This window comes from Salvelinus namaycush, chromosome 41, assembly GCF_016432855.1.
Source record: "Salvelinus namaycush isolate Seneca chromosome 41, SaNama_1.0, whole genome shotgun sequence".
NCBI lineage: Eukaryota > Metazoa > Chordata > Actinopteri > Salmoniformes > Salmonidae > Salvelinus > Salvelinus namaycush.
Genome location: NC_052347.1, coordinates 796,517 through 810,662, shown reverse-complemented (window position 1 = coordinate 810,662; position 14,146 = coordinate 796,517). Strand labels below are relative to the sequence as shown.

At 43.7% G+C, this 14,146-nt stretch overlaps 1 protein-coding gene across 1 annotated transcript; it reads left to right on the top strand.

The window, feature by feature from the left end:
- Window positions 1-6,917: 6,917 nt before the first annotated feature.
- Window positions 6,918-9,812, top strand: LOC120034354 (dynein light chain 4, axonemal-like). The gene is made up of 4 exons (XM_038980875.1): window positions 6,918-7,016; window positions 7,651-7,734; window positions 7,855-7,938; window positions 8,393-9,812. Exons 2-4 carry the CDS (start codon window positions 7,663-7,665, stop codon window positions 8,555-8,557), a joined length of 321 nt encoding a protein of 106 aa, XP_038836803.1. The 5' UTR covers window positions 6,918-7,016; window positions 7,651-7,662; the 3' UTR covers window positions 8,558-9,812.
- The last annotated feature ends 4,334 nt before the right edge of the window (window positions 9,813-14,146 follow it).

Here is a 14,146-nt window from a genome sequence, read left to right as displayed (position 1 = left end):
TAGCTACCTTTGGAGTTTGGATCGCGCCACGCGGTTGGCATCAGTTGCTGGGACAGCTACTATCTGTCCAGTTATCCTGCTGACTAAGGCCAGGTCTGAGGAGCTGCTTGGTGTAGCAGCTAGCCTAGTTGCTAGCCAGTTGCCGATCAAGCTAGCTGGTTTTTCTAGAGGGCTTGAACGCAGCCCGCAACGCAGTTAGCCATTGTGGCTAGGAGCGCGGTTTATCCCGGGCTTATGGCTGTCTAGATCCCTGCTGTTTGTTGTTGTTGTTTCCAATCTTCCCTGCGACCTGCCCTGTCTGGAACTGCAAGGAGTAACAGCGTAACCTAAAAGAAGGTTATTTTAAACAAACATAAATAGCTTCATGTGTTGTGTCCAAATACTGGTGGAGTCAACTAATAAAAGAATGGACGACCTGACCAGAGAGGTCCAGGACCTGAAGAACAGTTTGCAGTTCTCCTAGGGACAGCTCGATGAGTTTAATTAAGAACGGCAAGATGACAGCAAAGTCATTGAGAGAGGACATCAGTTCTGTATGTGAATCCATGATAACAATGACGGCAAAATCTGATTATCTCGAGGGACAATCAAGGTGGAACAACATGGTTGTGGATGGAATTGCAGAATCTCCACATGAAACCTGGACGGAGTCTGAGGATAAAGTGAGGAAAATGATCTCGGAAAAACTGAAGGTGGAAAACAGGGAGGTTGAGGTGGAGTGCGCCCACAAGACTGGAAACCTCACCACAGGCCCAGGTGACAGGCCCATGCCAATAGTGGTCAAGTTCCTGAGGTTCAAGGACAAGGCATCTGTTATGTAAAGTGCCAAGAACTTGAGAGGAACATACATCTTCACCAACAAGGACTATCCTGAAGCTCTGTGCAAGAAGAGGAATGAACTGATCCCAGACATGAAAGCTGCCAGAGCACGTGGGGACATTGCTTACATCCGCTATCAATCAATCAATTAAATGTATTTATAAAGAACATTTTACATCAGCAGATGTCCAGCCTACAGAAATCCAGCCTAAAATCCCAAACAGCAAGCAATGCAGATGTAGAAGCACGGTGCCTAAGAAAAGCTCCCTAAAAGGCAGGAACCTAGGAAGAAACCTAGAGGAACCAGGCTCTGAGGGGTTGCCAGTCCTCTTCTGGCTGTGCCGGGTGGAGATTATAGGAGTACATGGCCATTTAAGGCCAGATTGTTCTTCAAGATGTTCAAATGTTCATAGATGACCAGCAGGATCAAATAATAATCAGTGGTTGTAGAGGGTGTAACAGGTCAGTACCTCAGGAGTAAATGTCAGTTGGCTTTTCATAGCTGAGCATTCAGACAGCAGGTGTGGTAGAGTGAGAGTCGAAAACAGCAGGTCCGGGGACAAGGTAGCACATCCGGTGAACAGGTCAGGGTCCCTAGCCGCAGGCAGAACAGTTGAAGCTTGAGCATACTTAAATTCACACAGGACACCAAATAAGACAGGATAATTACATTAGATATAACAGACTGACCCTAGCCCCCCAGCACGTAGACTATTGCAGCATAGGTACTGGAGACTGAGACAGGTATTGGTTCGGTGGACACTGTGGCCCCGTCTGACGATACCCCCGGACAGGGCCAACCAGGCAGGATATAACCCCAACCACTTTGCCAAAGCACAGCCCCCACACCACTAGAGGGATATCAACAGACCACCAATTTACTACCCTGCGACAATGCTGAGTATAGTCCACGAAGATCTCCTCCACCGCACGAGCCCGAGGGGGTGCAAAACTGGACAGGAAGATCACGTCTGTGACTCAACCCACTCAACCCACTCACCCCTCCTAAAGACGGCATGGAAGAGCACTAATAAGCCAGTGACTCATCCCCTGTAATAGGGTCAGAGGCAGAGAATCCCAGTAGAGAGAGGGGAGCCGGCCAGGCAGAGACAGCAAGGGCGGTTCGTCGCTCCAGTGCCTTGCCGTTCACCTTCACACCCCTGGGCCAGAATACACTCAATCATAGGACCTACTGAAGGGATGAGTCTTCAGTCATGACTTAAAGGTCGAGACCGAGTCTGCGTCTCTCACATGGATAGGCAGACCAATCCATAAAAATGGAGCTCTATAGGAGAAAGCCTCCAGTTGTTTGCTTAGAAATTCTAGGGACAATAAGGAGGCCTGCGTCTTGTGACCGTAGCGTACGTGTAGGTATGTACGGCAAGACCAAATCGGAGAGATAGGTAGGAGCAAGCCCATGTAAATGCTTTGTAGGTTAGCAGTTAAACCTTGAAATCGGCCCTAGCCTTAACAGGAAGCCAATGTGGAGAGGCTAGCACTGGAGTAATATGATCACATTTGTTGGTTCTAGTCAGGATTCTAGCAGCTGTGTTTAGCATGGATAAGCTTTTCTGCATCATTTTTGGATAAAAGGTTTCTGATTTTTGCAATGTTACAAAAATGGAATGACAGGCTCCTTGTCCATCCTCCCTCCCAAAACCTGGAAGGGATGAGCATGCCAAGCCTATGGGTTCGTAGCTTCAACGCCGCAGAACACACACACACTTACACACATCAACTGATTAATGGATTGCTGAATGTATATTTTTTCTCTTGCTTTTTTTTCTCTTGACAAGTGCTAAATAATATGCGTGAAATGCCTGATAGTGTATGTGATGTAAACAGAGAGGTCTATTTTCTTGGAGACCTGAACATTGACTGGTTTTCATCAAGCTGTCCGCTGAAGAGGAAGCTTCTCACTGTAACCAGTCGCCATTGGCGTCGGCTAATGACGTGGATGTCGATTAAGGCAGCCGCCCGCACCTCTCTGATTCAGAGGGGTTGGGTTAAATGCGGAAGACACATTTCAGTTGAACACATTCAGCTGTACAACTGACTAGGTATCCCCCTTTCCCTTTCCCTAATGGGGATCCTAATAAATAAAATAAATCATGATTATTGCTCTAGATTGCAGGAAAAGCTGTTTCAGGTGTTGGAAGAAAAAAAAACTCTGGACCATCCCTCAGCCATACTCACATAATCGTGCCCCCTCAGACATTTGGCTGCCATAGAAGAGAGGCACATCCACCCTGTTACAGTAGGACTGTACAAGACCAATAAAATGTTCTGGACATTAACTAGTGTTTTCAATGTTGGCTCGAGACTAACTAATACATTTAGTTATGGATTTCATGGATTCGATCACTTTTGATTTCCGGAAGACATACCCTCACGTGCTCATTCCTCTATGGAATGAAAGAGAAACACTGGGCCAGTTTGATTGGTAAGGTGAAAGCAACCGACTCCAGACGAAAGTCGAGGAGTGAAGTCGGGGAAGGTTCATCTTCGACAGCTGATAGTCGGATACTGATGTGGTTTTCCAACAGCAAAGCTCAGTGCAACAAGTTAATGTGCCATTGTTTATAATAACCATTTCTCCAACCCCCATATCACAAACTGAAAATATATACACTCCCGTTCATAAGTTTGGGGTCACTTAGAAATGTCCTTGTTTTTGAAAGAAAAGCACATTTTTTGTCCATTAAAATAATGTCAAATTGAACAGAAATAAAGTGTAGACATTGTTAATGTTGTAAATGACTATTGTAGCTGGAAACGACTGATTTTTAATGAAATATCTACGGTTGCCCGTTATCAGCAACCATCACTCCTGTGTTCCAATGGCACGTTGTGTTAGCTAATCCAAGTTTATCATTGTAAAAGGCTAATTGATCATTAGAAAACCCTTTTGCAATAATTTTAGCACAGCTAAAAACTGTTGTCCTGATTAAAGAAGCAATAAAACTGTCCTTCTGTAGACTAGTATCTGGAGCATCAGCATTTGTGGGTTCGTTTACAAGCTCAAAATGGCCAGAAACAAAGTACTTTCTTCTGAAACTCGTCAGTCTATTCTTGTTCTGAGAAATGAAGGCTATTCCATGCGAGAAATTGGCAAGAAACTGAAGATCTCGTACAACGCTGTGTACTACTCCCTTCACAGAACAGCGCAAACTGTCTAGCACCAGAATAGAAAGAGGAGTGGGAGGCCCCAGTGAACAACTGAGCAAGAGGACAAGTACATTAGAGTGTCTAGTTTGAGAAACAGACGCCTCACAAGTCCTCAACTGGCAGCTTCATTAAATAGTGCCCGGAAAACACCAGTCTCAACGTCAACAGTGAGGAGGCGACTCCGGGATGCTGGCCTTCTAGGCAGTTCCTCTGTCCAGTGTCTGTGATATTTTGCCCATTTGAATCTTTTATTTTTTTAGCAACTCTGCCTAGAAGGCCAGCGTCCCGGAGTGTATGTGTACATTGTACTGTACAATCAATTGGTGACAGAGACCCAAATATCACATTCATTTGTACATAATCCACTGCATACATGAATTGTGGCAAAGTTGGTTTCTGTTTCAGTCACATCTTTGGTCACGTTTGTGTGGGTCAAACAAAAACACACTAATGATTGGTTAACAATAGAGCCTCACACAATGCAGGTGAAGGCTGCAGGATGAAGTTGCTGTTGATTAAGTGAATTTTGTAAAGTTCATGCAATCGACATGTAGGTGCAAGTCGGACAACTATTATAACCCCATAATGCAACGATGGTCACCGACTTGACAAGTGTGGTCTGCTCAAACACAACCACTCTTTCCACGCCATTTCAATACAGCTACGACTGGAAGTGACTTTTTCATAGCAGGTTAGGAGAACTTATGCAGCAGGTCAGGATAATTTATTTAACAGAGTAGGATAATTAGGTTAAGGTTAGGAAAAGGGTTAGGGTTAGCGAAAATGTTCTCCTAACCTGCTACGAAAATCACTTTTAGTCATAGCTGTCTGGAAGTGTCGTGAAAAGAGTGAGTGCGTTTATGCAGATCCCTTTTGTCAAGCCTTGAGCCTACTCCACAACTGCATGAAATTTACAAAAAGCATGTGATCAAAGGTCATGACTGCAATCGACTGCAAATTTCTTCAGTTGATCTTCACCAACTTCATCCTGCAGCCATCACCTGCATTGTGGGTCAACCAATCATTAGGGTGTTTTTGTTTGACCCACGAGAACATGAGCAAAGATGTGATTGAAACATGAACCAACATTGCTGTGATTCATGTACAGTGGGTATCTACAATTTAATGTGATATTTGAGGCTCTCTCTCACCAATTGATAGTACAACATACACACATATATTTACAGTTAGATATGGGGGTTGAAGACGTCTTTTTTTACATTACAAAGAAAAACGTTCATTAACAATGGCAACACTGCCATATTGCTCTAAGCCTTGCTGTAAGTATTCCCTGTTCACCCACGACTGCGTGGCCATGCACGCCTCCAACTCTATCATCAAGTTTGCAGACGACACTACAGTGGTAGGCTTGATTACCAACAACGACGAGACGGCCTACAGGGAGGAGGTGAGGGCCCTCGGAGTGTGGTGTCAGGAAGATAACCTCACACTCACACTCAATGTCAACAAAACAAAGGAGATGATCGTGGACTTCAGGAAACAGCAGAGGGAGCACCCCCCTATCCACATCGACGGGACAGTAGTGGAGAGGGTAGAAAGTTTTAAGTTCCTCTGCGTACACATCACGGACATGCTGAATTGGTCCACCCACACAGACACCGTGGTGAAGAAGGTGCAGCAGCGCCTCTTCAACCTCAGGAGGCTAAAGAAATTTGGCTTGTCACCAAAAACACTCACAAACTTTTACAGATGCACAATCGAGAGCATCCTGTCGGGCTGTATCACCGCCTGGTACGGCAACTGCTCCGCCCACAACCGTAAGGCTCTCCAGAGGGTAGTGAGGTCTGCACAACGCATCACCGGGGGCAAACTACCTGCCCTCCAGGACACCTACACCACCCGATGTCACAGGAAGGCCATAAAGATCATCAAGGACAACAACCACCCAAGCCACTGCCTGTTCACCCCGCTATCATCCAGAAGGCGAGGTCAGTACAGGTGCATCAAAGCAGGGACCGAGAGATTGAAAAACAGCTTCTATCTCAAGGCCATCAGACTGTTAAACAGCCACTACTAACATTGAGTGGCTGCTGCCATACATGTAAAAAATGTATCACTAGCCACTTTAAACAATGCCACTTAATATAATGTTTACATGCCCTACATTACGCATCTCATATGTATATACTGTACTCGATACCATCTACTGCATCTTGCCTATGCCGTTCTGTACCATCACTCATTCATATATCTTTATTTACATATTCTTCATCCCTTTACACTTGTGTGTATAAGGTAGCTGTTGTGAAATTGTTAGGTTAGATTACTCGTTGGTTATTACTGCATTGTCGGAACTAGAAGCACAAGCATTTCGCTACACTCACATTAACATCTGCTAACCATGTGTATGTGACAAATAAAATTTGATTTGATTTTGATAGCAAAGGCAGCTCTGAAGGAGGATGTAGATGTGGTGGTCCTGTTAGGGGGGGGGGGGGGGGGGGGTGGAATGTAGGATCACCATAGCAGAGGGGTTGACAGGAGTGGCAACGTGAGTGGGATAGAGGGCACTGGGGAAGGCATTTTTTCTCTATCCAGAATTCTGTAAGTAGGGTCAGTAGGTATACATGGGGAATGAAAGAAGGGATGGGGTTCTGTTGACCAGGCTGAGATTGGGCCATTGTTAGTGGGTAAACACCCAGATGGGAAATGTGAGTTGTGGGGAGGTAGAGACTGTGAAGCATGTCCTGTTGCAGGCGGTATACTGAGGTTAGGATCACTTTTTTATGTGAGTTGGATTTAAATGAGAGGCAGAGCGAAATACCAAGGAAGCTGTTGTCGTTTCTCTATTCCATCGGCCTGCTACGGGTGTGAGGCTATTAAATATTTAAATGTGTAATTCGCACTCCGACCTGAGAAAGGTAGCAATACGCAAGACTGAGTCTAGTCTGCCAGAAACGCACAAGAAGAAGAAGGGTAGTCTGGTACGAAAGAAGCGGTTGCTATGGCCGACATGTTTCCATATCAACAATAAATGGACCTAACTTGTTGTGGTAAACTAGCCAGAGGTAAGTCGCTAGGTATTTAGTTAACTTGCTATCCATAATCAAGTAGAATTCAAAGAAGAAAGTCTCATAACGGCGTGCAATGTTTCCAACTCTTTCATTAACTTGCAGCGTTGGTTGCATTGCAACTAAGAGAACGTTAGTGAGGAGGCAAGACAACAACCTACACAAGCCACAAGATAACTAGCTACAGTACAGTACAGTAGCTAGCTAACGTTACCGTAGGCAGACTCTTTAGTAAGATGCCTAGTTAGGTAGCTACCTGTCAAAGTCATACCTAACGTTACACGTATAAAGACTAACGTTACTTGCTAGCTAACGTTATCTAGTCAACTCTGTGGGTACCTTTCACCCATTTTTGATAATTTACTAAATATGCATGACAATGTCATTCATGCATGTCACTTCCCTGGCCATAGTGACTAACCCTGCAGTCACTACATTCATTGCTTGTGTTGTCATGGGTAGAAGTAAACAAATACGAAGTGAGCAGGACTAGGAGGGTCTCTTTAGTTCAGCCTTTGCTCATACCTACTGTAGTGCTTGACAAACACGGTGGCAACATATAGCTAACATTTTTAACCTGCCAAATAAACAAAAAGGCTTCCATTCAAATGTGAGTGTGTTTTCTCTCCAGAAGGAGAAGGGGATGGCAGAGACAACAGAGAGCAAGAAGGAGGAGGCCGATTACAAGAGGCTCCACAGCTTCCCACTCATCAGGGTGAGACAGATCGTTTCGCTGCTGTGACACATATGTGGTTCACAAGTAGAGGCTATGTGACCGTCGGTTTCGTGGAGTAAATGGGGAGTGTCGTAATGAATTGCTCTGTTTTCTTCACAGCACACAGACATGCCAGAGGAGATGAGAGTGGAAACGATGGAACTGTGTGTCACAGCCTGTGAGAAGTTTGCCACCAATAATGAGGTCTGTCTGTCTGTCTATACACTGTGCGAAGTGCAGCTTGATTAGTACAGCACACTCACTATTGCTTTAATCCACCCATTCACCTGACCCTGTCACTTTTTAAAACCAGGCCTCCACCCACTCAGCCAGTCTGGAATTGTGTCAGCCTGCCTCACCACTCATCCCAGCAAACCTGTGTGTCCATCTGGACTAGAACACTGGTTCTCTCTCTCCTCCTCCCCTCTGTATTTTACCTCCTCCATCACTTCCTCTCCTCTCTCATAGGCCCAATTCCAAATGGATCCCTCATCCCTATCTATGCTTGTTATGGATAAGTGTTCAGTTTCAGCCATATTGCTGACTTCTATCCTTTACTCTCAAATCCACAAGGCAGTGTTGACAAGGGCTTATGGATAGGAGCCAGGGATTTGGTTTGGTTTCTGTATCTTCTCTGACCTCTCTCTTTCCATTTCAGAACGCGGCGAAGATGATCAAAGAGACGATGGATAAAAAGTTTGGCAGCTCGTGGCACGTGGTGATTGGTGAGGGCTTTGGCTTCGAGGTGACACACGAGGTCAAGAACCTGCTCTACATGTTCTTTGGAGGCAGCCTGGCTGTGTGTGTGTGGAAGTGTGCTTAGCACACACACGCAAACACACAGGCACACACACACACACCCCTCCCATCCAGTCTGTCTCTACCTAACGAGTGTGTTTATATATTTATATACACATCCTGGATGATTCACCCATCTCTGAGCTTTGCAGTATTTTTCTTTGTTATTTACTGATCGTGTGTGTGTGTGTGTGTGTGCGTGCGTGCGCGTGTGTCTGTGATGTCCCATATATCATTGATTGATTAGGCTAAGTCATTCTTGATATATTGTATTCAATATCAGCATGTCACACTCTTGCCTTGTGTGTGCCCAAACAGTATGAAAATGACCAAGTTTTATCTGTATACAAATGTGATCATTTCTACAGAGCAGTGAGTTCACTGCATGAACGAGTCTGCTGTCTCTCCTACTATCCTACTGATGGAATTCAGTGAGGCTGAAACACTTGCACTCTCTTTCCCTATTACTTTCTGCTCTACTTCTTTAACTCGAGGCGGTGTGTGTGTGTGTTCTCATCAACATCCCCTCATGCTCACCTTTGGAAAAAAATGCATCCAGCTCCGTGTCTTTCCTCCACTCCGCCTGTACGTTGGCACACTGTCGTCTCGGTGGGCTGCCATGCCATCTGCTGAAAAACATCCTTACACACAGAAACACACACACTCGCTCAGTCTCTCTTATTGCTCTCAATTCACACTATCTCTGTTTCTCCAATCCTCTCTATAGATTATTTTTGATCTCCTTCTACAGTCTTTTAGTCTTCACCTTTCAGACATAAGTTCCATAAGTCACCCTTGTCTGTGTCTCTACTCCTCCTATAACTGATAAGATATCACAGGGACTTTTATATCCTCTCAATGTACATTAAATACTTGAATTTGAATGTGAAGATGGAATCTGATTTTGTAAATGATCACCATGGGCTTTTTATGAAAGAGCTTATTGTTGAAATAATAGTTGTTTTCTGTCACGCCAATGTTTATAAGATAGTCATGGATAGGTGTCGTTGTTGTTTTGAATTTGTATCACAACTGATGATATTACATGAGCTACTCGGACTCCCTAGGCCTAGGCCTAGGCATTTCAATGAATATCAACTAGGCATACAGTCTCAATGCCACATAGAAACCTTTATGTTGTCAACCGTGGATGCAACCAGGTACCATAACACCGATGCATTGTATTGTTGTTTTCACTTCAACACTGTGTGTTTTGAGTAAATTCATAAATCCATTGCACATGAAATTATTTCTGAAAGTGATAAAAATGTTTTAGTTTTTTCAAATCTTCCGATTGTGGGTGTTGTTTGTTGAAAGTATGTGGACCGGGGATTTATATATACAGTATGTCCCTAGTGTCGATTCACGATGAAGCAAACGGGATGAAATGGGGAGGGACCTACCTGAATTTGTCCAGTAAGAAACACTTGTTTTGGTTTTTCCGTTGCAAAACATTTGACTATGCTATGCGCTATTGAATACACCCCTGTTGTGGACTAGGGGGAAAAGGGAGGCTGCTGGAGGTCTAGGAAAAACCAAAACCCTACAGAGTTCCCTTTTAATTAGCCACCATGCTAACACTATGACCGAGGGCAACCCGACCTTTAAGACGCGACAACCAACAGAGCAATCTGCCCTTTGATGTAATAGTTTCATATTAGAGAAGGCAATTTACTGCTAGGCCCTTGGTGGTCCTTCTTATCTATAGGTCAAGTTCTTGAAGTAAATAGTTCTATATAGCAAGACACTAATTACTCATGTACAGTGGGGCAAAAAAGTATTTAGTCAGCCACCAATTGTGCAAGTTCTCCCACTTAAAAATATGAGAGAGGCCTGTAATTTTCATCATAGGTACACTTCAACTATGACAGACAAAATGAGAAAAAATCCAGAAAATCACATTGTAGGATTTTTAATGAATTTATTTGCAAATTATGGTGGAAAATAAGTATTTGGTCACCTACAAACAAGCAAGATTTCTGGCTCTCACAGACCTGTAACTTCTTCTTTAAGAGGCTCCTCTGTCCTCCACTCGTTACCTGTATTAATGGCACCTGTTTGAACTTGTTATCAGTATAAAAGACACCTGTCCACAACCTCAAACAGTCACACTCCAAACTCCACTATGGCCAAGACCAAAGAGCTGTCAAAGGACACCAGAAACAAAATTGTAGACCTGCACCAGGCTGGGAAGACTGAATCTGCAATAGGTAAGCAGCTTGGTTTGAAGAAATCAACTGTGGGAGCAATTATTAGGAAATGGAAGACATACAAGACCACTGATAATCTCCCTCGATCTGGGGCTCCACGCAAGATCTCACCCCGTGGGGTCAAAATGATCACAAGAACGGTGAGCAAAAATCCCAGAACCACACGGGGGGACCTAGTGAATGACCTGCAGAGAGCTGGGACCAAAGTAACAAAGCCTACCATCAGTAACACACTACGCCGCCAGGGACTCAAATCCTGCAGTGCCAGACGTGTCCCCCTGCTTAAGCCAGTACATGTCCAGGCCCGTCTGAAGTTTGCTAGAGAGCATTTGGATGATCCAGAAGAAGATTGGGAGAATGTTATATGGTCAGATGAAACCAAAATAGAACTTTTTGGTAAAAACTCAACTCGTCGTGTTTGGAGGACAAAGAATGCTGAGTTGCATCCAAAAAACACCATACCTACTGTGAAGCATGGGGGTGGAAACATCATGCTTTGGGGCTGTTTTTCTGCAAAGGGACCAGGACGACTGATCCGTGTAAAGGAAAGAATGAATGGGGCCATGTATCGTGAGATTTTGAGTGAAAACCTCCTTCCATCAGCAAGGGCATTGAAGATGAAACGTGGCTGGGTCTTTCAGCATGACAATGATCCCAAACACACCACCCGGGCAACGAAGGAGTGGCTTCGTAAGAAGCATTTCAAGGTCCTGGAGTGGCCTAGCCAGTCTCCAGATCTCAACCCCATAGAAAATCTTTGGAGGGAGTTGAAAGTCCGTGTTGCCCAGCAACAGCCCCAAAACATCACTGCTCTAGAGGAGATCTGCATGGAGGAATGGGCCAAAATACCAGCAACAGTGTGTGAAAACCTTGTGAAGACTTACAGAAAACGTTTGACCTCTGTCATTGCCAACAAAGGGTATATAACAAAGTATTGAGATAAACTTTTGTTATTGACCAAATACTTATTTTCCACCATAATTTGCAAATAAATTCATTAAAAATCCTACAATGTGATTTTCTGGATTTTTTTTCTCATTTTGTCTGTCATAGTTGAAGTGTACCTATGATGAAAATTACAGGCCTCTCTCATCTTTTTAAGTGGGAGAACTTGCACAATTGGTGGCTGACTAAATACTTTTCTGTAAGTCACTCTGGATAAGAGCATCTGCTAAATGACTAAAATGTAAATATAAAGTGCAGGTTGTGTGTGAGCACAGCACTGACCCTGAAATTTGAGTTTCTATGGATGTGAGTGAACCTACGTGCGTCCTATCACCTAGACTAGAGAACGAATGACATACTGCTCCATATTCTGTCTCACACTGTTATTGGGTGCAAGCAGTAAGAGTGGTTTTAAATCTTAGCTCTCTTTTCCTCTTCTAAGTCATCCTAGATTCCCAGAACCCTCTAGTCTCTCTCGCTCTCTCTCCCCGAGTCATCCGTTTCCCTCATGTCTTCCTTTGTATTTGTTGCTCTCTCTGCCTTAGTCTCATTTCTCCCTCTGTCTGTCTATTCAGCTGGACCAAAATAATATTGTTTTTCTTTCTCTCTTTCCCGTTCAGGTCTTCATTCTGCCTCTGCTTTCTCTAATTTGCTCCCTTGCCTCTCCATCTCTATCCCCCCACATGAAAAAATACTATAGTGTAATATGGTATAAATATTACAGTATTCACTGTAGTGTTTTTGCAGACATTACTGTAGTATTTACTACTGTGTTTTTTTTCTTTGGATAATACTGTTGTATTTACTATAGTATTCTCTAGTATACTACAAAATTCTATAGTAAGTAGTACACATCGAGGAATACTATTGTTTTTAATATATTATTTTAAAGTATACTACAGTTTACTACACTGAACAAAAATATATTAACGCAACATGTAAAGTGTTGGTCCCATTTTTCACAAGCGGAAATAAAAAATCCCAGACATTTTCCATATGCACAAATTTCTCTCAAATTTGGTGCACAAATTTGTTTATATCTCTATTAGTGAAAATGTCTCCTTTGCCAAGATAATCCATCCATCTGACAGGTGGCATATCAAGAAGCTGATTAAACAGCATGCTCATTACACAGGTGTACCTTGTGCTGGGGACAATAAAAGGCCACTCTAAAATGTGCAGTTTTGTCACACAACACAATGCCACAGCTGTCTCAAGTTTTACAGTTGGCATGTTGACTGCAGGAATGTCCACCAGAGCTGTCGCCGTTTTAGAGAATTTGGCAGTACGTCCAACCGGTGCACTCCTGCCCAGTCATTTGACGGCCTAATGAATTTATTTCAATTGACTGATTTTCTTATATGAACTGTAACTCAGTAAAATAATTGAATTTGTTGCATGTTGCATTTATATTTTTGTTCAGTATATATAATTCTATAGTAAGTACTGTAGTATTCTATAAAAAACGGTAGTATTTTTTAATGTGGGGGCCTCCCCCTCCTATTTTCCCTCTACTTCCTCCATCTTCTCTCTCACCAACACACACAGTCTGACACACTGACTTACACACACACTCTCTCTCTCTTCCTCTATAGCCAGTGACAGATTGTCCCAGTGGGAGACAGGGAAGGATTAGCACTGTGATATCCCACAAGCTGTTGCCTTGGAACAGCGAGAGGGAGAGAGGGGATGGATTGATGGAGAAAAAGAGTTAGGGAGTTAAAGAAAAAAGGCATTATGAGGGTGGGATAAGGATAATGATGACAGTCCTTTTGGAATGCCGGGATGCAGGATTACACAAGGATTATTTAACTGTGTGCGTGTGTGTGGCTATGTGTGTGGAATCTCTGCATCAGTCTTATCATGACACATTAACACGTTACCAGCACTATGTTTTGGTATTCCACGTGTCCCCTCTTGCTGTTCATTTCCCATGCATGATATTTCTCCCTCTCCTCCCACTCTTTTTCTTCTCTCACTCTCTTCAGCTCTCCATCCATCTCTCTCTCTCTTTCTCTCTCTCTCTCTCTCTCTCTCTCTCTCTCTCTCTCTCTCTTTCACTGGATTGAAATGAAATATTCATTGGTAGCCAGGGAGTAACTGAACCACCAGCGCAACCCACAGTGACTCTGCCATCAAAGAGCTCTACCCTCATCTCTCTGCTGGCCATGCCATCACTTCACCCACCATCTGTAACAAGAAACACTCTCCCTCTCTTCTTCTCTCTGTCTCAACACTGTATAAGTAAGTCTGCCACGGCAGTGAGGTGCAACACATTAGTTGACTGGGCCAACGTTGTTCTTGTACCAAGCCTTTCTTTTTTTTGGTTTGAAGTAACAGACAATTATGGTGAGAATTCTGGATAGTTTCCAAGCAACCGACATTAACTGCTTTGAGGGAAACAGGACGGACTCTGAAGCTTTGATCTGTCTGTCTGTCTGTGTGTGTGTGTGCGTGTA

What these genes read in the sequence shown, in the direction of transcription:
- LOC120034354 (XM_038980875.1), top strand. Translation starts at nt 7,663, where the DNA reads ATGGCAGAGACAACAGAGAGCAAGAAGGAGGAGGCCGATTACAAGAGG. An exon ending in ACAGCTTCCCACTCATCAGG is followed by an intron (nt 7,735 to 7,854) that starts GTGAGACAGATC and finishes TTTTCTTCACAG; the next exon opens with CACACAGACATGCCAGAGGA. An exon ending in AGTTTGCCACCAATAATGAG is followed by an intron (nt 7,939 to 8,392) that starts GTCTGTCTGTCT and finishes TTTCCATTTCAG; the next exon opens with AACGCGGCGAAGATGATCAA.